Below are 22,558 nucleotides of genomic sequence, written 5' to 3' on the forward strand. Positions count from 1 at the left end.
TGCACCTATAGTTGTATTTCTCCAAGAAAAATCCTTAAAAGAATTGATTGCTGGGTAAAGGGTTAAATTTTGAGAGCTATTGTCAGATTGTACTCAAGATTTTACAGTTCCCATTCCTACCAACTGTATGTGAGAGGGCTTGTCTGGCTATGCCATCATCAACACTAGCTGTTAACCATTTTAGCTCTTGTCAGTCTGATAGGTAAAAAATCAGATATCATAATGATTTTTGTTGTTTTGTTTTTGTATTTTGCTATTAGTTAAATAGAGCATCTTTTTTTAAACTTTATTTATTTATTTTGAGAGAGACAGATACAAGTTAGGGAGGGGCAGAGAGGGAGACAGAATCCCAACCAAGTTCCGGGCTGTACACACAAACCTGACTTGGGGCCCGATCTCACAAACCATGAGATCATGACCTGAGCCAAAATCAAGAGTCGAATCCTCAACCAGCTGAATCACCCAGGTGCCCCAAATTGAGCATCTTTACAAATGTTTATTGCCTACTTCTTCCACTGGGTATTAACAAAGCATTTTGCAGGTTAAGATTTAATATTATCTGGGAGCGATTTCCTGGGTGGGTGTTGGTTGATTTCACAAACCAGAGTGAGGCATTTCCTGTGTATGTCCTCCACAGCAAACAGCGACATAACAAGCTCTGGAGATCTCATTCAGATAGCGACCTCTCAGACCACCACGAACCTATCTGCAAACCAGGGCTAGAACTCAACAAGAAGGAGATCACCACCTCAGCAGACCAGATTGCCGAGGTGAAGACCATGGAGAGTCACCCACCCATACCTCCTGTCTTTGTGGAACATGTTGTCCCACAAGATGAAAATCAGAAGGGCCTGTGTACCAAAGAAAGAATGATCTGCTTGGAGTTTACTTCTAGGGAATTTCATGCCGGACAGATTGAAGATGAATTAAACCTAAATGACATCAATGGATGCTCATCAGGGTGTTGTCTCAATGAATCAAAATTCCCTCTTGACAACTGCCATGCATCCAAAGCCTTAATCCAACCTGGACAGGCCCCAGAAATTGCCAACAAGTTCCCAGACTTAACAGTGGAAGATCTGGAAACAGATGCGCTGAAAACAGATGTGAACGTCCACTTACTGCCTCTGGAAGAATTGACATCTCGCCTGAAAGACCTTCCCATGTCCCCTGATCCTGAATCACCGAGCCCCCAACCCACTTGCCAGGCTGAAGTCTCAGATTTCAGTACAGATCGCATTGATTTTTTTAGCGCCCTAGAGAAGTTTGTAGAGCTTTCCCAAGAAACCCGGTCTCGATCTTTTTCTCACTCAAGGATGGAAGAACTGGGTGGAGGAAGGGGTGAGACCTGTCGACTCTCAGTGGTAGAAGTAACCCCTTCTGAAGTGACAGCCGACGACCAGAGAAGCAGCTCTTTGAGTAATACTCCCCATGCATCTGAAGAATCTTCAATAGATGAGGAACAGTCAAAGGTAAAAACTGTCTTTATAGTTTTCTACCTAATGAAGTTCTCTTTGAAGATAAAATAGTTGGGAGTCTGCTCTGTTCATTGTGTTTTTGATGTTGCTAAAGATTTAGGAAGGCAGTACGGGAGAGACTCTATAGCCGAGACTTGCCTTAAAAACTTAGGATTAAAATTTTTTTTTAATCCACTGACTTTTGAGAAACTTATCTTTCCAGATTTTTGGTGTTTTTAGAAGCACTTCTGAGAGGGGATGTGGGAAGAAGGGATTAGTCAAAATGAATGTCCTGCCTGCACAAGGAGAGGTCCCTTCCCTGATCCTCTGCAGTTCAGACCAGATCTCACCAATAATGAAGTGTCTGGGATAATGAGTAAGGCCTTTTTGTGGAGATGGATTTGTTTGGGAAATTCTTTCTGTCTCAGAAAATGCAAAGACTAGATATGTGTGAATAGTTGTTAGAGTAGGAACCAATGCTGAGTTCTTGATGATGATGCTATTAATAATGTTTCTGGATTGTTCCTCATCTCAGACCCTGTAGTATCCAAGACTTGGGGGATGGTTTGAGGAAATGATTGAGAGCGGACAGAATCCCTGGATTCTTCTCTGTAGCATATGAACTCTTAGGAGCCCAGGGAAAGAATTACTGTGTATCATCAATGCTAAGACTCACACTTACTCTCATTTTGACACTTCTGAAATTGGGATGCATCTTAAAAACAATAATGGTATCTTAGATCAATATAATACAGTAGTTGGGAAGTATATGATGACAGATTTACTCTCACCTGCCAAATTTCACTTAATGGTTTCAGTGGGAGTGACTACATTTTGATATCTCCTGATATCTATCTACTTATATTTACCACCTTGTCCATTACTTATCTTTTGTCTATCTCAGCTATCCCGGGACATTCATTGCCTCTGCTGCTGTCTTCTCTCTACTGGAAAATCAGAATGCTTGAGCTCTCCTTTGGACCAGTGGGTGTAGCAGCTCTGACAGAAATAGCTTTTCAGCAAAGTCCCTAGTCATATGAGCACTCTCCACAGCCCATGCACACACTGGGCTCACTGTGGCTTCTCTCCCAGTCTTGGCTAGTTTACCTCTGCCTAATGTCCCAGGAGATTTCTCCCAAAGGCATAACTGACCTTGTTAGTTTGTACTAGTTCTGACTTTCTCTTGAAGGAGAAAGACCAAAACAATTCCTATGGAAATATTATATGTTGAAGGCTTATTAAAATGTTAACAAAGCAGATTGATGGGTATCATGATGCCACTTTAAGAGATGTCCAATGGCCATTTCCAGATTTTGAAATCCTTATCTTCCCCCCCCCCCCATAGGACTTGATTTTGTATTGGACAGTTTTCTTTTGCCTTGTTCTAAATCCATCTAGGAATTGTAACTGGTAGAACAGTAAAATGTCAGAGAGTCACAGTTTCTAAGTTGCTCAGGCATATGGCTGCATAAGCCAAGTAAACCTTTCCCAGAAGGAGCCATGTCAAACTTGGAAATTGTGTGATCAGGTGCAGAGTGCCCTCATGTGCTGGAATGCTACTGCCAGGAGGTGCAGCGGGAGGATCAGGAGGAAAGCTGGCAGGACAGAGGAGAGAAGGGAGCAGTGAGTCTCCAAATCAGGCATTAGATGATAACCTCATCCATCTCGCCCTATCACTGGGCATGTTGAAGGTGGCCACTGGAACTCCTTTTCTTAAATAAGGTTAGAATCAAAGTGGAAGTTCAGGGGCGCCTGGGTGGGTCAGTCGGTTAAGTGTCTGACTTCGGCTTAGGTCATGATCTCATGGTGCATGAGTTCAGGCCCCGTGTTGGGCTCTGTGCTGACAGCTCAGAGCCTGGAGCCTGCTTCAGATTCTGTGTCTTCCTCTCTGCCCTCCCCCGCACTCGCTAGCTCGCGCTCTCTCTCTCTCTCTCTCAATAAATAAATAAACATTAAAAAAAAAAAAAAAAGAATCCAATTGGAAGTTGATAGGCCAGAAAAGAAAAATCTCATCTACCCCAATATGGCCTAAATCCTGAACGCTAATAATCTTAGGAAAGTAAGGATTATAGGAACCTCCAAGGCTATCTGCTGTTCATTTTTGGAACAAGATATTGGGTCAGAATTCTGTTTGAGTAAACAGAACAAAAGTTTAGTAGGCAGTGATTCAACCTGTAACTAATTTTGTATCTCTGCCTTTAATGAGTCTGTTTTTTTCTTGTATGACAAAACAGATGGCCAGAGGACAGTCCCAGGCACTCTGTGATTTGTGTCCTCATAGCCAGAAGGTTCTCCTGGATTAGAAGATTAATAAGCACAACATCTGGCATTTTTAATTAGACTGCACTTTGCCATAACCATCTCACTGTTTCTCCCTAGGCAATCTCAGAGCTGGTCAGCCCAGATATCTTCATGCAATCTCACTCAGAAAATGCAATTTCAGTCAAAGAAATCGTCACTGAGATCGAATCCATCAGTCAAGGAGTTGGACAGATTCAACTGAAAGGAGACATCCTATCCAACCCATGCCATACACCAAAGAAGCACGCCATCCATGAGCTGCCCCTGGAGAGGGCCCAGGCCCTGGAGAACAAACCTGGAAATCTGGAGCAGAATGAAGGTTCCTACACAGCCCAGCCTGAACTAGCCAAAGACTCAGGGAAGTGGGACCTAGAAGGCTGCCTGACTACACACTCATTCACCACAGAGCTGGAAGAAGAAGAACCAGCTGAGGAGGAACAAGAACTCTGGGGCCCAGGGATGCACCCGGGTGCCAAGTGGTGCCCTGGGTCTGTGAGGCGAGCCACCTTGGAGTTTGAAGAACGCTTGCGACAGGAGCAAGAGCACCATGGTGCTGCCCCTGGTTGTACCTCATTGTCCATCCGCAAGAATTCCAAGAATGAGTCTTCTGTGGCAGACCTAGCACCAAAAGGGAAGAGTGATGAAGCTACCCTAGAACATTCTTTTGTCCCCAAGGAACCAGAGATTAACAAGGGCAAAGGGAAATGCAGTGGGTCTGAGGCTGGCCTGCTGCCCCATTCCGAGCAAAATGCCATTGTTGCAGCACCTGAGCCGCTGGAGTTTCAAGAGTACCCAGGGTCAGATATTAGAACAAAGCTGGAAGGAGTCCTGAAGGATCCGAGGACTGTGGTTTCATGCCAGGGATCTGAGACACAGTCGGTCCCTCTTTCCCTTCCCAAGAAGATCGAAATCATTATGTCACCCAGTCACACTGAGCAAGGGGGTGAAAGAGCCACCAGCGAAAAGAGTGGGGAGCAAGGACTGAGGAGCGTGAAAAGGGAGAATTCCATCACCGTCCTCTGTACACTGGATGAAAATCTGAACAGGACTCTGGGCCCCGACCAGCCTGCTCTACACCCCACACTGCTACCTCTGCCTCATTGTTCCTCTCCTGAGCACGACAGTCCCACCAACCTGACCTCTACCCTGAGCAGCCCTGAAGACTGGGACAACAGCCTGTCAGTGGCACTGGAGACAGGAACACCTTTTGTCAGTCACACAACCCATGTACCGTCTGCCAACTTGGATTACGCACATTCCCGGACCATAGTTCACCTGGAAGGCTTCACAGAGCAAAGCAGCACCACAGACAACGAGCCCTCTTTGGAGCAGGGCGGCTGGGAAGAAGGTCTGGACGGTGCACTCTCCAGTGGCAGTGAAGTGCCGTATGAGGGCTCTCTGTTAAGGAGTGAAGACCTAAGCAAACTTGGTGATAATATTGGGGAGTTACAAGAAAAACTGGACCCATTACCTGCAGCCTGTCAACCCCCACATAGCTCTAGTAGTGACAGTATGAAGAGTGTCAGCCATAGCCTCAGTGTGGTGAAAGAGCGCACTAAAGACATCGAGTCCCAAGCGATCTGCCAGGCAGGACTCACCAAAACAGCCCAAATGCGGCATTCAGCTTCCCTTGCCAAGTTAGGTTACTTGGACCTCTGTAAAGACTGTTTATCAGATAGAGAGCCTGTCTCCTCTGAGCCCTCTCATCTCAAACTGCTTCAGCCCTTCATCAGAACAGACTCAGGCATGCATGCCATGGAGGCCCAGGAGTCCTCAGAAAACCCAGATGCCCCCCAGAACCTAGAGCCCACCAAGTATTTTATAGAGCAACTCAAAACAACAGAGTGTATCGCTCAGAGCAAGCCAGTGGAGAAGCCTATCGTACAGTATGCCAAAGAATTTGGTTACGGTCAGCAGTGTTTGCTCCCCAGGGCAGAACCCAAATTGACTAGTTCTGAAGGAGGCCTTCCTTTGCTACAACCCCAGGGACTTCAGCGTGCAGGCCCGGCTCCCGGGCTGGCTGTGGCGCCCCGTCAGCAGCACGGCAGAACTCACCCCCTTAGGAGACTGAAAAAAGCAAATGATAAAAAACGGACAACCAACCCCTTCTATAATACCATGTGATTCTGAGCCTACACATGTGACTTTCTAAAAGAAATGTTTGTAAAAGGGGCAGGTGTAATATGTAAAGAACATGCACTTTATTGGTTAATTTTATAATATTTTGGTCATTTTACTGTTCCTGGCGCATGCAGGGTTAGGGTTTTTTTCTCTGTGTATGTGTGCGTGAGAGATTGATTTGGACAGCAAGACCATTTTATCATTTTTTTATTTTTCGAAAAATCAAACCTCAAAAAATACTCATTTTCAAAGAGCACCTTTATCAAAGGCAAATTGCTGTTTTTCAATCAGCTCCCATCGGCTCCTCATTTTTGCCCTCTGAGAAAAAGCACTCTTGCTTGCTTGCTTGCTTGCTTGCTTGCTTGCTTGCTTGCAGAAGGAAGCAGATGGGGAGGGTGGGGAGGAAGCTGGGAATTGGAAATGCTCCTCTTCCCCTGGGCCTGTGTGATGATGGTTTGGTCTTCAGACCCAAAGCCTGAGATTGGGCCGAAGGGCAGCCACAAGTCTCTGAGCCTTGGGCCCCCGCCCACCAGGAATTCCCCAAGTTGGCAAATTCCGCTGTGCTTTCGAAGGGGTCTTCCAGAATCCACTTCTTCTGGTATTCCAGAGTATATCATCACAGAAAGGCACAATAGTGGCTGGCTTTGTAAACTTAACAAGCAAATAGGGTTTTTCCCCCCAAACACATAATTTTTAAATTCAAAGTGAACCCCAAATGAAACCCGAGGGGTCCTGTGTAGAGGAACGCATACGAGAAGGAGGAGGCGCAGTCTGGAGAGGCTGGATCAGTGGGCTCCACGTAGGCGGTCATCCTGGCCCTCCCTGCCAGGAAATGCACGATCCTTTCAACCAAAACGTAATAGGGACAGGTTTGAAAAACAGCAATTGAAAGTCAGTGTGTTCTTGTAAAATGAATACATTACATAGGGTTTTAACACTTCCATTACTTGAATAATTCTGTGGGCCTTCTGAGTTTAATGGCCATATTTTTTTCCAGTTTACTTTCCTCCTTCATGCTGTTTCTTCAATGCTGCCTTTTTTTTTCATAGATGATATTTGAATTGTTACATTACCTATGTATAACCTCCATTGAATGCAAAGTTTTCTTACCAATGTTATCACTGTTAACACTTGACATGGGTTGTTGTTTTTTTTTTATTTTCCTGAAAGATTTGTCATTTCTCTAGCTTATACACAGTATTTATGTACATAATGTTGTCACTTTCTTACAGTGTTTTGTTGTTGATGTCGTAGGATCTTTTTGATTTATTCTTTTTAAGAAGTAAAGCTGCAACTGGAGAAAACACACAGCACAGAAATAAAACTGATGGGTGTTGGTAGGAATCTGCAGAATATGTTGATGGTGGTTTTAATTGTTTAAATGGAGACTTCTAATCGCCAGCTCCTGCCAAATTATGTGTTAGTAACTTCCTCCTCAGAGAAACCCCTAAAGGCTCCCATTAGATCACAGTTTGACTGAAGTCTGATTTCTCTTTGAGACTGAAATCCCAGGGTAGGTTGTTTGCTAGTAGCTGAACCACAGCCAAGGACTCTGTGAGTGTTACTGCTGGCCCAGGGTGGAAGCTTCTCATGTGGATTGGGCTGAAAGGTTGTGGGGGGAGGCCCCCCCCCCCCCCCGCCAAGGGCAGGCACCCATTATGACTCCATTTAGGATGCCGTTGCTTTGCTGCTATTGTGGAGATCCTTAACACAGGAGCACTTGCCATAAACAAGCTTATTTCAGCTGCTTGCAAGAAGCATTTAGCCTGGAATGAAACACCCTCTGCAGCTCATCAGAACTGAAGAGGTTTGCACATTTGCTTCTGTTGGCTCTGGTTGATGTCCACCTTGCTGAGAGATTGACCAAGTACAGAGTTGAGTTTTGGTTTTTTGGTTCATCACAGCACTGAGAGGAAAAGGTGGATACCTAGACTGTCAAGGGAATGTCAGAGGCTGGAGTTTGGTGGGGGCAGGTAGCAGGGTGACCTGCTAGAGAGAGGTGGACTGAGGCCATTCACAAATGCTCCAGGGGAGCTGTGAATCCAGTCGCTGTGTGGAAGCCGTGGTTGGGTCTGACATCGCTGCCAGGAGGTGGATTGGACAGAAGCCTCCCACTCTAGTGTCTTTATGATGTAGTAATTTTGTGTACCTGTGCTGTCCCTAAATAGTTTCCTTACATGTTCACATGTATCATCCACACGGCTTTGTGGTTCCTGGATATTTAATATGTTATGAAGTGTTTTTTTAGGTGGTATGTACCAATGTGAGGAGGCTTGCAAGACAGGGTTATGAATTTCCAGGGCTCATCCATCTAAACGGCCCTGTCTTGTTGAGGCACTTCCACCACCGCCATTATTGATGGAGAAAAGGCAGAAAGTTGTGGTGGGGTGAGAGGTGAAGAGAGTGGTGCCCGCTCATTAACCCTTTGAAATGGTGACATCCCTCACATTAAGTACAAGCAGGATCAACAGTATTGCACTGTTCTCTCTACTCCCCTGCAATCGTGTTGAACGCTCACTATCCCTGCATTAAGTAAGAACAAAGATGGGGAAGAGATCCTCTAATGCTGTGAAGATGTCTTTTTAGAAAAGGAAAAGGAAATAGTCTTGCTCTGCCTTCCTTTTTTTTTTTTTTTTTTTTTTTAATCATTTAATTTGCCTGCTTAAATAAACATCTTCTACACAGGGCCTGTAATTCAACCTTGCCATGGGGTTTTGCCAGCCCTCTCAAAACTCCCACAACTGAGTGTTCTTGTGTTATTTGCATAGCTGAGCGAGGTCCAGGGGAAGTACATGATGAGCGCTCTCAAGGACTTCTCGGACTTTCTTGTCTTCAAACTTTCTGATAGTCTTGGGTGGCCTATTTCTCTTTTCCGTTCATGGAAAACTCAGACCTGGAACAGCAGGTCTGGTAGATGGACAGGAGTAGGAAAAGTCTTGACCTCTTGCTCTCTTTATTTTGAAAGCCACCATAGTCTGGCTCTCAAGTTACTCTGGAGGAGAGAGTAAGTGTGTATGTGCATGCACACATGCAAATATAAAATAACATTTTGGTGCAGGGGGTAAAAACCCCAGGAGCACACTTTAGAGCTGTAATCTGGAGGGTTACCTGGTCAGTAGGAAGGAGAGAAACCCCAACCCGTTCTGGATTTTAGAAACACTTAGGAGTGGTATATACTATAGTAGAACTATAGTACTGTAGTGGAGTAATCATCATCTCCTCATTTTGGTTGCCTTTCAGATTCTTAATGTTCGGGATCATTCTTAGCATCCCGGGCTCTTCAGGCTCTTTATCATTTTCCTGATTCTATACCTTTATCCCAGTTCTTTCTCATTTGGGGAACTACCAAGCACTCCAAGGACAGCCTGAGGAAGACAGCCCAGGCTCTGAGGTCCCCTCCTGCTGAAAGGCCCCAGACAGTTACTTTTGGATAGACCTGAAGTTTCTGAGACAGCAGCTCACAGAAATCTTCACCTGTTCCATCTGAGGATTTCAGTTTAAAGTGATCTAAGCATGTTTGGTAAAGATGTTTTTGTGGGAGTTGTTTTCTTTTAAGAAAGCATTATGCAAAGAGGGTCACTTTTAAGGGCATTGAAAAATTTTTTAAATAAAGCCATTCTTTGGCTCTTTTTGACAACTATTTGTGGATACTTTGTTTACATTGTGATAATTAAAACATGCATCATCTTGATAGCCACTCAGTATCCTCCTCCAGGCACCCAGCCCTGGCTGTCCTGTGAGTCCTCACACAAAGCAAGGCCAGAGTGGTCAGCCCACTGGTTGGTACATGGGGAGGACCTGGAGCTAATTTTTCCATCTGTGTCCCACACTCCTGTTTAACACTCTGTATGGAAATCGTCATTTCCTCAGTCAGTGATGGTGTGTCTTACAGTGATGGTTATAACAGTGAATGGCTAGTGTCATTTTTGTCCAGTTTTGTTTTGCCTTTTTTTTTTTTTTTTTTCTTGATGGTAGGTGAAATTGTAGCTCTTTCAGCACCAGTCCAACTTGAAAGTATCTTGGACCTTGTTTTCCCTTCCAGACTAAAAGGTCAAGGCATGTATTAGGCATAAATGTATTTGCTGCCTCAACTCCTCTAACACCCACATTAGGAAAAGCCTGCCACCAGAGCAGGAAGCTGCACACTCCTAACCCTGTCCCAGGGCTTTGGGGTTCCTTGATGCCATGGAGAGCTGTTGCAAGGTGCTTCTGTACTTTTCCAGCCTGGAAGTGGAGGGTGACCGGGCCTGGCTCCTGCTATGAAAAGAAAACCAGCCTCACTTTCTCAGTGCCCCAGAGATCTAGGACAGGATTTCTAAACTGGAATCATCCCTCATTGGCTTCAAGATGCCTCAGAGGGTATATGACTAGTGCTGCCATCTGTGTCCTCACAGCGACACTGGTGGCAGTGTCCTCTACACATGCAGAGCTAATACCCAGGGCTTACTTCAAGCTGATGACCCAATCTGGAAACTGGGTAGCTGGCCCTGAAATGATTCTCAATCAACAGGCCCACAGGGAATTGTTTGGTTTTTATGTTTTATTGGATTTTGGTTTGCCTGGCATAGCTTGAGGTGCCTTTTTTTTTTTTCTTTCTTTGTACTTTATTTGGTAGGACTTGTTTTAAATGTAGGAAATAAGTCCAAAAGACTCTCCCACTGACTGTTACCTTTGCCCCAGGCCAGTCCAAACTTTTATGCTCACATTTTATTAAATAAAGCAGGTGCTCCCTGGAATCTCTGGGACCTTTCTGAGGCATTTGAAGCAGAATATAGAGTGGTCTCATCTCCTTCCTTAATCTTCCTGGTGGTTGGGATGTTCCACTTGTATTATAGATTTTTTTTATTACTGATGTGCTCTGCTGTTTTTAAATGTGAACTTGTGCGCAAATGTGCAGATTCAATGTTCTTGTTACAGATTAAATAAATTTTTATTTTGAAGATGAAATGTGTACTTGATCAACAAAAGTGGGGTGGTGCTGGAGCAGGTGAAGGGATTGGAAGAGAACACTGATGATAAACATGGAACGATTCTCACTGATCTCCATCATGCACATCCTTAACAGCTGAACTCAGTGGGTTAAGTTCACCCACTTAGGAGGGGAGGGTATGGATCTTAACTTTCTACCTCCCACAAAGTAAAGACTGGATGGGCAATAGAATCACTAAAGACTATTTCAGATATTGTGCCTCCAATCAAGTGACCAAGCAGGAACTTGGCCTGGTCACCTGAATGTTAGGAGAATGAATAAGCAAAGGAACCAAAAATTCCTCTGCCATGTGTGGTACAGAGCGACTGCTCTGGGACAGCTGCTGTGACCTGCCCCATCAGGGACTAGATTTTCTGGGTGGCTGACCGCCGGACATTAGTGAGATAGAGCTCACAGACTTTGAGCACAAGCCACCTCAGCTCACTGAGTGGTTTCCAGAAATGAGGTATGACTTTCTAACGAAGTACAAGCTCTTAACCCCCTCCTGCGATTAGAAGCATTGAATGTCAATAGTGGAAGAAGGGAGATGAGGTCAACTGGCAGTTCTCTAAAACAGGCAGGGTGTGGGAGGAGAGATTCTCCACTAATCCCACTCCTCCATAGACCCTTCAGGAGCTATTTAGTGGTGCCAGTCATCATATACAAGGAAGCACTACTGTCTAGGGAAAGCTCAGTTTCCAAACTGCTAACAATGTACTGAAGTTTCCAGAGGAAACACTGCCTTGAACTAAGATGAAGTCTGCCTGCTGCTTTCTGAATTATCCAAATCAAGTAGAAAGGGCACATCACTGGGCTCTGGCTGGAGTGCCAGAATGCATGATAATGGAGGCAAGGTCATTTCACAGATTTTCTAGGGGTTCCCAGAGTCACCAACCTGTCTAGATAAGCTCAGTCTTTCTGGCCAAAGCAAACGAACCAAATCATGTCTAAGTTCCCAGGCCACCTCTCCCAGAAAATGACTTTATGAAAAATGGAATCCATGCTTGTCTTCTACAGATTGTAGTTCAGAGCTCAGCTAATAGTTCAAATGGTTAACCACACAGGAAAGCACCAAACCCAGTGGCTTCTCCTGCTAATTAGTTCTTTATGCCTTGGCTCCACCCACCCAGCTCTCTGTCAGTCTTTGGCACTCTGAAGAAAGCCAGAGGGCAGGGCTGACACATGCCTGGTCCAGGTAATTATTGCAACTCCCTGCTCCTGTACCTGGAGAGCACCCCTCCTCTCAGATGATAGAACTGAAGGCAGGATGGATTAAAAGAATCCTGCTTCCTAGTCTCAAACTCTTGTGTCTAGAATGCAGTGCTCCCGGCACCTGGATGGCTCAGTCGGTTAAGCATCTGACTCTTGACTTCCACTCAGGTCATGATCTCACAGTTTGTGAGATGGAGCCCCTTGTTTGGCTCTGCAAGTTTGGCGTGGAGCCTGCTTGGGGTTCTCTCCTTCCCTCTGCCCCTCCCCTGCTTGCTCTCTCTTTCAGAATAAATAAACTTGAAAAAAGGGGAGGGGGCTTTAGAATGGAGTGCTCTTTAAAGAGGAGGAAAGGAAAGGGAAGAAAAGGTCACTTCAAGGTAGAAGGTGACATATCAAATCCCTTCTCTGCCAACAAGTCGTGCAGAGTTGGAAAGAACCTGACCCAGCTCTCTTTGTTTTACAGCTCAGAGAACTGCACAAATGGGGTGATTGAGCCAGGGCTAGAGCTCCAGTTTTCTAGTCAGTCCAAGCATCCTTTGTGCCACAGAGAGTATCTCTCAGGATCAGCACTTGTGAGATAAAGTAGCATTATCCTTCAAGAGGAGGCAGAAATGCATGGTGCTGAAAAGCATGGACCCAGATGCCAGACCACTGGATAAAAGTTTCAGCTCCACCAACTGCCAGTTGACTGATGGGTAAGCTACTTAATCTCTTTGTACCTTAGTTTCCTCACCTCTAACATAGGGATAATAATAATAGCTATCACAGAAGACTTATCAGAATGTAATTAATATGTGTAAAGACCTTAGAACAGTGTCTGGCACACAATAGGTGTGAGCTATTGTTATTAGGGAGCAACTGATTCACTCAGGTCTTTTCCTCCTAATCATGTACCTGGAATCTTTAGGTAAAAGGGAGACTCGTTGCCCTTAAGGCCCTCCATGCCATGAATTCTTTCTGGAGCACCTGTAACAGTTTCTGGTTCTGTTACCCTACAAGCCACTGGATACTTGGAATCTTCCTGAGAAGGACCCTTGTGTGGGCCTTTGAGCTTTCCACCATCTTCCCTCCCCAGGGCTGTTCCGTTGATCCCAAGGTGTGCCCTAGAGAAGAAGAGGTAATACCTGGCCTCATGCTGGCCTCCAAAGGCCTTATGATCCAGAGCAAGAAATCCAGGCAGTGGGTGGATACTGGGTGTACAGCAGCTTCAGGGACTAGTTGTTTTTCACTGGCTGTATTTTGATTAGGTTTCTTTTTATTTCCTCCTTAGTCTTTTTTTTTTTAACTTATTTATTTTGAGAGAGAGAGAGAGAGAGAGAGAGAGAGAGAGAGAGAGAGCGCGCATAAGCAGAGGGAGGGGCAGAAAGAAAGGGAGAGAGAGAATCCCAACCAGGCTCTGCACCAACAGCGCAGAGCCCAACAGGGGGCTCAAACTCATGAACCATGAGATCATGACCTGAGCTGAAACCAAGAATTGGATGCTTAACCTAATGAGCCACCCAGGCGCCCCTTTAATCTTTTTGTTGTTGTTGTTGTTAATGTTTATTTATTTATTTGTGAGTGAGACAGCGCACTCGCATGTTCAGGGGAGGGGCAGAGAGAGAGAATCCGAAGCTGACTCTCAGCCATGGGCACAGAGAGCCCGACTTGGGACTGAACCCACCAACCGTGAGATCATAACCTGAGCCAAGTGGATGCTTTACCTACTGAGCCACCCAGGCACCCTATTTCCTTCTTAATCTTGATCAGTACTCGGATCCATGGATCCCAGCGGGAGTGAATGAGGGCTGGGACTTCCCTGGAACACAGCTGGCCATCAACTCAAACAAATCCCGGAAGACTTAGGAGTCAGGTTGGGCGTCTAAAATTTGGTTGTTGAAGGCCTGTGGCAGCTGCTTCTCCTTGCATCTGGTGTTCCCATGGGGTCAAGGTGGATTCACTCCCCCACCCAGTCTTTAGGCTGTGTTCTGCCTTGTTCCATGGAATCCTCTCTAAAAGGCTGAAATGCCTACAGTGCCAACGTTTTAGGTTCTCAAGTGGTCGTTACAGCCATTAATAACAACAATGACAGTAACATCAGTGCCCCCTGTCAGGTACTCTGGAGCTGCCCTGGGCCAGCCTAGGCCCTCATCCAAGGGTTGAAATGACTCCCTCAAAGCAGCTTGCGGGACCTCTCCCCAGGAGGGTCTGGGCGTTCAGTCCCGAAGACCGGGACCGCCAGCCGGGACAGGCTAAATTGGGAGTGCGATTGCAGCAGAAATGCGGCGCGAAGGCACCTAACCTTGCGCGGTATGCCCACCCCACCCAGGAGGCACGGAGGGCGGGAAGGAGTGCGCACAACCCGCGTGTACACATTCAATTACTTTTGACAGTTTTCTTTGGCCAGCGGACTGGCTACGGTGGCGCGGAGTCCACTGCGCTCAACTTTCCCGCCGCTGGAGGGGCGGGGCAGCTCTGGCCCCGCCCCCACCACAGGCCCCGCCTCCGCAGGTTGATGGCAGCGGCAGCTGGGACTGCAGCGACGCCGGGCCTCAGAGAGCCGCAAGCAGTGGCTGGAGCGCTCAGACGAACACCCGGGCCCCAGACGCCGCGGACACCCGGAGAAGCAGTTCCGGCGCCCTGACGCCTCCCTCGGCCCCCAGCGCACCCCTAGCCCCCACTGCAGAGGAGTCGCAGCGTGAGCGCCCCTCGGCCCACTCAGGACCAGGTACCCCCCCACACACACGCTGCCACCGCAGCCAGCGGAGCGGGCGGGGTCTCCGGAGAAGCAGAGGTCTGCGCCCCCTCCCCCGCGCCGCCAAATTGGGTCCCGGGCGGGGCGGACTTGGTGTCTATATTTGGCCGGACAGCGGCCCGCGCGCCTGCAGGGCACTGACACCTCGTCTCCCAAGAACGCAGTGCTGGGGCAGGAGGCCCGAGGAGGGTGCGGGGAGGCCGGGCGTCAGGCCTGGGGCCATAGAAGCGGCGTGAAGGGCACGGGGAAGCCTGGGGCTGGGGAGGGGCAGGAGTCCGTGGCTGGGGCTTTGGCAAAGCTCGGTGAGCCCCCTGGGGTAGAGCACAACACAAACCCTGTTTGAAGAAAAGGATCTTCACCCTCCCCACTTCACCCACCCCACTCCTGCAAATCTGGCCATAGCCTGGGCGTTGAGGACCCCACCCCAGGAAAGTTGAGTAGGAGAGAGGACGCATAGAAGAACGGGACCAAAGTGTGGTAGGCAAAAGCCAGACCATAGTTAAAACCTCTTAGAGAAGCCAGTGAAGAGAAGCGTGGAAAGAGGAGAGATCCACTTACACTGTGTCCCCCAACAGGATGGGAGGAAATTGATGAAAATAGTAGCAGGAAAGGCTCAGGTTAGCTGACAGGAGGAACTTCTCCTTGGCATATTTTTAGAAACGGGCAAAAGTCCCTCTGCATGAACTGTTAGACATACAGGTTTGGGGATCTTGGGGGGGGGGGGGGCTGCAATCTTAGCCCCATAGCTGGCCTTGAGCCAAGATCCCACAACCAGGGCCTCTGATTCTGGACAAGGTGCTGCTGGGAGATAAACACTTCCTGAAGAGATGCTCAGCCAAGGCTGACAGCAGGAGGGCAGCCTGGCATGGACATTCCTCCCAAAATCACTTCAACTTCCAGGAAGCTTTCAGTCCCAAACTCCACTGTCTCCTGCCTGGGTCTCAAAAAAGTCAGTCCCCAAATCCTAACCTCTTGAATTAAGCAGCACTTTATAGGTGGCAAAGATCTCTCCCATACTTTAATCACCTGGAAGAAAGCTCCCTGCTTCTAGGACCTGACTTGTGGCCAGATAACCCTTCTCACTTGCCATCCTCTCCCTACTCTTCCTCCCTCCCACAGCTCACAGGACTAAGGACCAAAGGCATTTCTGGGCACTGAGATCCTCCACTTCTACCCACAGCCATGAGCCGGCGTGTGGTTCGGCAGAGCAAGTTCCGCCATGTGTTTGGGCAGGCAGCAAAGGCTGACCAGTCCTACGAGGATATCCGTGTGTCCAAGGTCACGTGGGACAGCTCCTTCTGTGCTGTCAACCCCAAATTCCTGGCCATTATTGTGGAGGCTGGAGGTGGAGGTGCCTTCATTGTCCTGCCTCTGGCCAAGGTGAGGGATGAAGGGAAGAAAGCAGTGGGGAAGACACTGGCTGTAGCTCCTGGGGACCCCTCCTTCAGTCAGGAGGGCAGTTTGTATCCACTGGCTGCTCCCTGTTCCCCAAGCCCTTGGGGACCAAGTGGGAGGCTCCCTCACCCTTCACAGAGCAGCAGCATCACAGTGCCCTGCACCCACTCATAGCCCATCCCTCACTCCATGCAGCACCCTGTTGCCAGCAGGGACGAGAAGAGTATTATGAAGATAGTTGGGAAACAGTGGAGCCAGGGCCTGGCCCAGACTCTGTCCCCATCTCTCCTAATGCCACGCCTCCTCATGTTTTGGGTGTGGGATCTTTCTCCCCAGAGCAGGGTGATCACTGGATTAAATCACACCCCAGAGCAGCACACTGAGGACAGAGTCAAGCTCTTTCCAAAGAGTCCCTGGCCACCTCCCCACTGTGGTTCTTACAGTGGGATAGAATGAGAACGAAAGGCAGGGGGACATGACACATAAGGCCAAAGCTCTCCCTACCCCAGGGATGGAGGCCAGCAGTGACTGCTACCTTTGATGAGTGGCCTCAAGCCTCTTAGAAATATCCACCCCCCAGGATGGCCACCTGAAGTCATGACCTTGACCTGGATCTGGCCCCTATACCTTGTTAAGGGAGGCTCCACAGGTGGCAGGGTCAGAAAGAGGCCTGACAATAGCCAGTGACTCACTTGGGGACAATGCAGACATCATCTAAGGACACCATCCCCAGGGCTCAAATTTCAAGCTGGAGCCACTTCCTCACCCAGTACAACTGCCATTCCAATGCTACACAGCCACCCCACTCCCCTACTGCCTGGTCTGGACTGACTCCAGCCCCTGCAAAGGCTTCAGAGCCCCCATAAAAAGCCCATAAGGACCAAAGTAGATGAGCACCAGCTCAGGCACTAGGAGTAACTGCTGCTTGTGGTTCCAAGGTCAAACCAGTGACAAGGGGGAGACTTGCCAAGGGGGACAAAGAAAGGGCTATTGGCCACTGCATTCCATATTACCTCACCTTGACCTCTTCTACCAGGGGCTTCCTATAGACATTCTCACTGGGAGAACAGGCCCAAGAACAGCCTCCTCCTAGTAGGTATTTTTGCAAGAGCTCTGGACTGAGAGTTCAAGTACTGACTCAACCAGTATCTTGCTCTGTGTCTTTGGCTAAGTCATTACCTCTCTGTGTCTGAGATATTAAATGACTTCAACTCTGCCTTCAGTGAAGTACAGGAAGTAGTTGGATGAGGCTGAAGGTGCAGAAAGGGGTTTGCAAAGAGAAAATAGGTGATAGAGTACTGAGATGTAAACAGGTCCACTGCCTACCCCCAAAAAACACACAGGAAAGTGACCCTATAGCTCCCTCTCTGACCCCTCCAGACAGGACGAGTGGATAAGAACTACCCTCTGGTCACTGGGCACACTGCTCCAGTGCTGGACATCGACTGGTGCCCACATAATGACAACGTCATCGCCAGTGCCTCAGACGACACCACGGTCATGGTAGGAGCCAAGTGGATGCTTCAGGGCAGTTGGGCAGGGGAAGGGGGGAGGGCTGCCTCACCTGTGTTAGGGAAGGTGGTAAAAGAGGTGCTAGGTCCTAGGGCCCTACCCTGCCCAGCTCCCAGGCTATATTTAGCCACATGCCCACCGGCTCCCAGGATGCACTTCTTAGGACTAATTATAGCCATGGCCAACTTGAGGCCTGAAGAGCAAGGGGGCAGTGCTCTGAAGTCTCCCTGCTGGGGTGTATAGAGAGGTCTCTGGAGAGCTGGCAGTGCCCCCTCCTGGCTCCCAGCTGCTTCTGCCTGGGGCAGGCGCCATTACATCTTGCCCTGCATTTGATTTTTACCACTCAAGAGAGCCTGTAGGGTTGGGGGGGCGGGGTGCGGAATAAGGGAGGAGTAGAGGGACAAAGCAGGCCCCTCATCCCACTTACCCTATGCCTTTTCCTCCCCACCTAGGTGTGGCAAATTCCAGACTATACCCCTATGCGCAACATCACAGAACCCATCATTACACTCGAGGGCCACTCCAAACGTGTGGGCATCCTCTGCTGGCACCCTACTGCCCGGAATGTTCTGCTCAGTGCAGGTCTGGGGCCTGGGGGAGGGGTCCCTACTGTAGATTGTGGGGGGGCAAGTAAAGGCAGGACCCAAGTAATGGTGACTGGCTGCTCTGGACAGGTGGTGACAATGTGATCATCATCTGGAATGTGGGCACTGGGGAGGTGCTCCTGAGTCTAGATGACATGCACCCGGACGTCATCCACAGTGTTTGCTGGAACAGCAATGGTAGCCTGCTAGCCACAACCTGCAAGGACAAGACCCTGCGCATTATAGACCCCCGCAAGGGCCAGGTGGTGGCGGTGAGTGCTTGGCGTGGCCATCCCCCAACCAGCTGTCAGGCCCCTGTACCCTTAATCCTCTGAGCCCCTAGTCCCAGCTCTCGCCTCCCCACCCCAACCCAAGGCCACCCTCCTTCCAGTGTCTGCAACCACTGCTCCCAGCCCTAAGTAAGCCCACAGTCCACAATTTTCTATCCCCGCTCCTGTTCCCTCCACTCCCCTGCATCTCAGAAGCTCAGAGCAGTGCTCTTTCAGTTGTAATTGTAAGCAAGAAGCTGCCAACTCTATCCCTCCACCAGGACCTGCATGAAACCTCCCGCACCCCTCTCCTCTCAGCTGGCACCCAGCGCCATCTTCCAGGGTTTGGAGCCCGACAGGGGCTCTCTGGCAGGCCCCTTTCTGCCCTAGTCAACCCACTGGGCGGCAGGGAGAGAGGGGACAACCCTCGTGCCTCATTAGTCCCAGCTCGGTACCCTGGCAGGGCGGCGGCACCTGCCTCACCAGCCTCAATTTTACGCGGGGTGCGGGTGCGTGGGACACGTGCATGTCTGCGCGGAGTGCGCGTGGAGGGCGCGGCCGGGGCGGGGGCGGGCCGGCGGGCGCTCTAACCCACTAACCCCGCGAGCAGGAGCGAGCCCGGCCTCACGAGGGCGCCCGCCCGCTGCGGGCCGTCTTCACTGCAGACGGGAAGCTACTCAGCACCGGCTTCAGCAGGATGAGTGAGCGGCAACTCGCGCTCTGGGACCCGGTAGGCCAGGCCGCGCTGGGCACACGCGCTCGCTCCTTCGCTGGGCCTGCCAGGAGCGCCCTCCCAGGCCGCGGCCGGTGCCCGAGAAGGCGGAAGCGGAGCGGGGAGCTCCTGTCTGGGAAAAGCCTCGCTGCGACCCGGGGAGCCGGCAGACATCCCCTGCTCTAGGGATCAGCCTCTGAGGGAGCTTAAGGGCTCGGGATCCGCTGAGAGGCCCGCGCCTCCCACTCTCTCTGGGCCCAGACTCTCTTCAGGCCAGCGGCCAGCCAGGGCCCCCCCAGGAAGCTGAGTAGTTAGGCCCTCTTCTGTCTCCAACCCCCACCCCTACCCTGTCTCTTCCCCACCAAAATCAGCAAGCTGGTTGCTCGGCCCTCCAGGCTCTCCAGAGCAGGCAACTGGGTGACGCCTCTCCCTGTCTCCCCCCTTCCCCCAGGAGAGGTTTGCGGCCCACGAGGGAATGAGGCCCATGCGGGCCGTCTTCACGCGCCAGGGTCATATCTTCACCACGGGCTTCACCCGCATGAGCCAGCGAGAGCTGGGCCTGTGGGACCCGGTAACGCAGCTGGAAGCTTGGGGTGTGTGCCCCGGGGACTGGCATCACGGGAGAGGGGCCAGGCGCCCCCCACCCGCAGGGCATGCCCACCTGGACTGGGCTGGAGGCTGCTGCCCCCTTTGCAGCGCCTGCCATCCCCACACCCACCCCTCTGCCCAGTTTTGCTGCGTCGCCTGAAGGAGCCCACGCTGGCACCTCCACCTGGTGATGCCGAGTCCCTGGGGGTGGTTTGCGGTGACTGCATGCGGCGCAGGGGTATATGTGCCGGCGGGGGCGGGGGCAGGGGGGGGGGGCTGCGTTCTCCAGAGCTGCCTTGGGAACGCTTGGAGTTTGGAGCGGGTAGGAAGCTTAAAGGGGCTTTCAGGGGATCCAGAAATGGCACGTGGCCAGGGCAGGGCTGGTCACGCCTCCTGTGCTCGGGCAGAACAATTTCGAGGAACCAGTGGCACTGCAGGAGATGGACACAAGCAACGGGGTCCTACTGCCCTTCTACGATCCCGACTCCAGCATCGTCTACCTATGCGGCAAGGTGCTTGAGGCCGGGAGGGAAGTACAAGGGCTTGACCGAGATGTTGAAATTCTGCCTGGGAGAGTCTCTGACCCGACTGGTTTTGCAGGGCGACAGCAGCATTCGGTACTTTGAGATTACAGACGAACCACCTTTCGTGCATTACCTGAACACGTTCAGCAGCAAGGAGCCTCAGAGGGGCATGGGTTTCATGCCCAAGCGGGGACTGGAAGTCAACAAGTGTGAGATCGCCCGGTCAGCAGCCTTCTCGCTTGCCATGTCTGTCCCCACTAGCCATTGGGGAAGACACAGGGACTTGGGGGGGGGGGGGTCAAACAGGCTCGTTTCGGTGCCAGTCTCAGCATTAACTAGCTTAACACTCTCTAAACTTCAGTTTCCTCATCTGTAAAATAATATAAACACCCCATCAGAGATGTTTTACCAGCTGGGCCAATAATGTGTTTTGAAGTACAGAGCATGATAGGGGCTCAGCAAGTGTTGGTCTCCAACCCATTGATCCCAGGCAGAAAAGGGGGTGGGAGCCTGCGGGGGTGTTGAACCCCGCTCCCTTCCAGGTTCTACAAGTTGCACGAAAGAAAATGTGAGCCCATCATCATGACTGTGCCCCGCAAGGTGAGGAGGTGGAAGAGGGGTTGAGCGAATTCTCCGAGGAGGAAGGGAGCGGAGCAGGCCAGGCACTCTGCTAACACTAGGCCTCCTCTCTCCCCACGCTGCCCGCAGTCAGACTTGTTCCAGGACGATCTATACCCAGATACGCCTGGCCCTGAGCCAGCCCTAGAAGCTGACGAATGGCTATCTGGCCAGGACGCGGAACCCGTGCTCATCTCGTTGAGGGACGGTTACATACCTCCCAAGCACCGCGAGCTTCGGGTCACCAAGCGCAATATTCTGGACGTGCGCCCTCCCTCGGGCCCCCGCCGCAGCCAGTCGGCCAGCGATGCCCCATTGTCGGTAAGATGCGGCCTCGCTCCACTCCGGCCCAGTCTACACATCCCCCACTACCGATCCCTTCCAGACACAGCCTCTTCTCTCCTCTGTGCCCCAGCAGCAGCACACTCTAGAGACGCTGCTGGAGGAGATCAAGGCCCTTCGTGAGCAGGTGCAGGCCCAGGAGCAGCGCATCACGGCTCTGGAGAACATGCTGTGCGAGCTGGTGGACGGCACGGACTAGTGCAGCGCGCGGGGGGGAAGCTCCGAGCCTGGGGGGCCCTGCCGGACCGGGAGCACCCTTGGCCCCGCCCTGGTTCTTGGTCTGGAACTCGGACCCCGCCTCTCTGGGCTGGGGCCGGGGGCGGGACTGGGAAGGGAACTCCGCCCCTCGCGGGAGTCCTGGACAAATGGAGCGTCGCAGAGACTCGAGTCTGCCTGGCACCCACCGGGCTGCGTGCCTCGTCCGGGACTCAGCAGGAGCTGGCCTTGGGAGACCGGGGGTGACAGGGACCTCAGCAATGGTGCTGCACGGCGAAGCGGTGTCCCCTCTGTCCCCCGGTCAGGGCAGGGGAAGTGCTTAGTATTAGCGCTATTCTTGGGGATATCTGGGAGCTTGGGCTTGACCTCAAAGGGGTGGCGGCGATTCGATGGGTCTCCCCAGACCGACTGGGGTTGAGTTACGCTTCTCTTTCTAATCAGTTCACTTGATTTCACTACCCTAAGTGGTAAAACGTATGGGTGTCACCCCAGTTCTACAGACATACACAACCTGTTGGCTGTGGAGCCGAATCCACCGGCTACACCCAGCAGTCTATGGCAGAGGGCTCTCTTCCTTCTTTTCACCCACAGGGGAGAGGGCGGCTTCCTCACTGCACCCCCGCCGGAGAACTAATCAGAAAACTGGCATGGAAGCAGGTTCACACCCTCCTTCACGTCCCCCCCCCTGCCCCCCGTTACCTGCCCCCCACTGCCCCCAGCCTTCTGCTGTGGCCTTGACCCTAGGAGGAAAACAAGACGTACGGAATGAAATATTTTACTAAGTGCTCAGTCTGTGCCTCCTGCATGGGTGGGGATGAGGGGGGCGAGACCCAAGCCTCTGTAAATGCTGTCCCCAGGCTTGGGTGGGGGGGGGGGCAGTGCTGACAAATGCTCAGGACCCACTAGGCATTCTTTTACCTCAAACCCCTCCCACACTGAGTTTCAGAAAGAACCCCTAACCCGTAGGTGGGCGTTCTTCCCCAGTAAAGCCAGCTAGGAAAAGC

At 50.7% G+C, this 22,558-nt stretch overlaps 2 protein-coding genes across 17 annotated transcripts in view; both read left to right on the forward strand.

The window, feature by feature from the left end:
* Positions 1 to 10,826, forward strand: part of SSH2 (slingshot protein phosphatase 2) — a 249,790-nt gene extending 238,964 nt beyond the window's left edge. For all 6 annotated transcript variants that reach the window (XM_023244448.2, XM_023244449.2, XM_023244450.2 and 3 more), the window contains 2 exons: positions 638 to 1,472; positions 3,837 to 10,826. In XM_023244448.2, the coding sequence (XP_023100216.2) occupies positions 638 to 1,472; positions 3,837 to 5,882 (2,881 nt within the window). In that variant the 3' untranslated portion in view covers positions 5,883 to 10,826. The remainder of the gene's footprint in view (positions 1 to 637; positions 1,473 to 3,836) is intronic.
* Positions 10,827 to 14,550: 3,724 nt separating this feature from the next.
* On the forward strand, positions 14,551 to 22,558 carry CORO6 (coronin 6). 11 transcript variants are annotated; one of them, XM_045044916.1, is made up of 13 exons: positions 14,551 to 14,833; positions 15,914 to 16,174; positions 17,570 to 17,692; positions 18,154 to 18,283; positions 18,376 to 18,557; positions 19,165 to 19,284; positions 19,718 to 19,837; positions 20,262 to 20,366; positions 20,455 to 20,600; positions 20,921 to 20,978; positions 21,087 to 21,317; positions 21,412 to 21,509; positions 22,146 to 22,558. In XM_045044916.1, exons 2-13 carry the CDS (start codon positions 15,977 to 15,979, stop codon positions 22,186 to 22,188), a joined length of 1,554 nt encoding a protein of 517 aa, XP_044900851.1. In that variant the 5' UTR covers positions 14,551 to 14,833; positions 15,914 to 15,976; the 3' UTR covers positions 22,189 to 22,558. The 11 variants fall into 11 exon arrangements, with proteins under 11 accessions (XP_044900851.1, XP_044900850.1, XP_044900852.1 ...); XM_045044915.1 differs by having other exon boundaries at positions 14,551 to 14,767; XM_045044917.1 differs by having other exon boundaries at positions 14,551 to 14,767; positions 21,415 to 21,509.

The sequence above is a fragment of the Felis catus genome, chromosome E1, assembly GCF_018350175.1.
Source record: "Felis catus isolate Fca126 chromosome E1, F.catus_Fca126_mat1.0, whole genome shotgun sequence".
NCBI lineage: Eukaryota > Metazoa > Chordata > Mammalia > Carnivora > Felidae > Felis > Felis catus.

What these genes read in the sequence shown, in the direction of transcription:
- CORO6 (XM_045044916.1), top strand. Translation starts at nt 15,977, where the DNA reads ATGAGCCGGCGTGTGGTTCGGCAGAGCAAGTTCCGCCATGTGTTTGGG. An exon ending in TCGTCTACCTATGCGGCAAG is followed by an intron (nt 20,367 to 20,454) that starts GTGCTTGAGGCC and finishes CTGGTTTTGCAG; the next exon opens with GGCGACAGCAGCATTCGGTA. An exon ending in ACGGCTCTGGAGAACATGCT is followed by an intron (nt 21,510 to 22,145) that starts GTGCGAGCTGGT and finishes TTTCACCCACAG; the next exon opens with GGGAGAGGGCGGCTTCCTCA.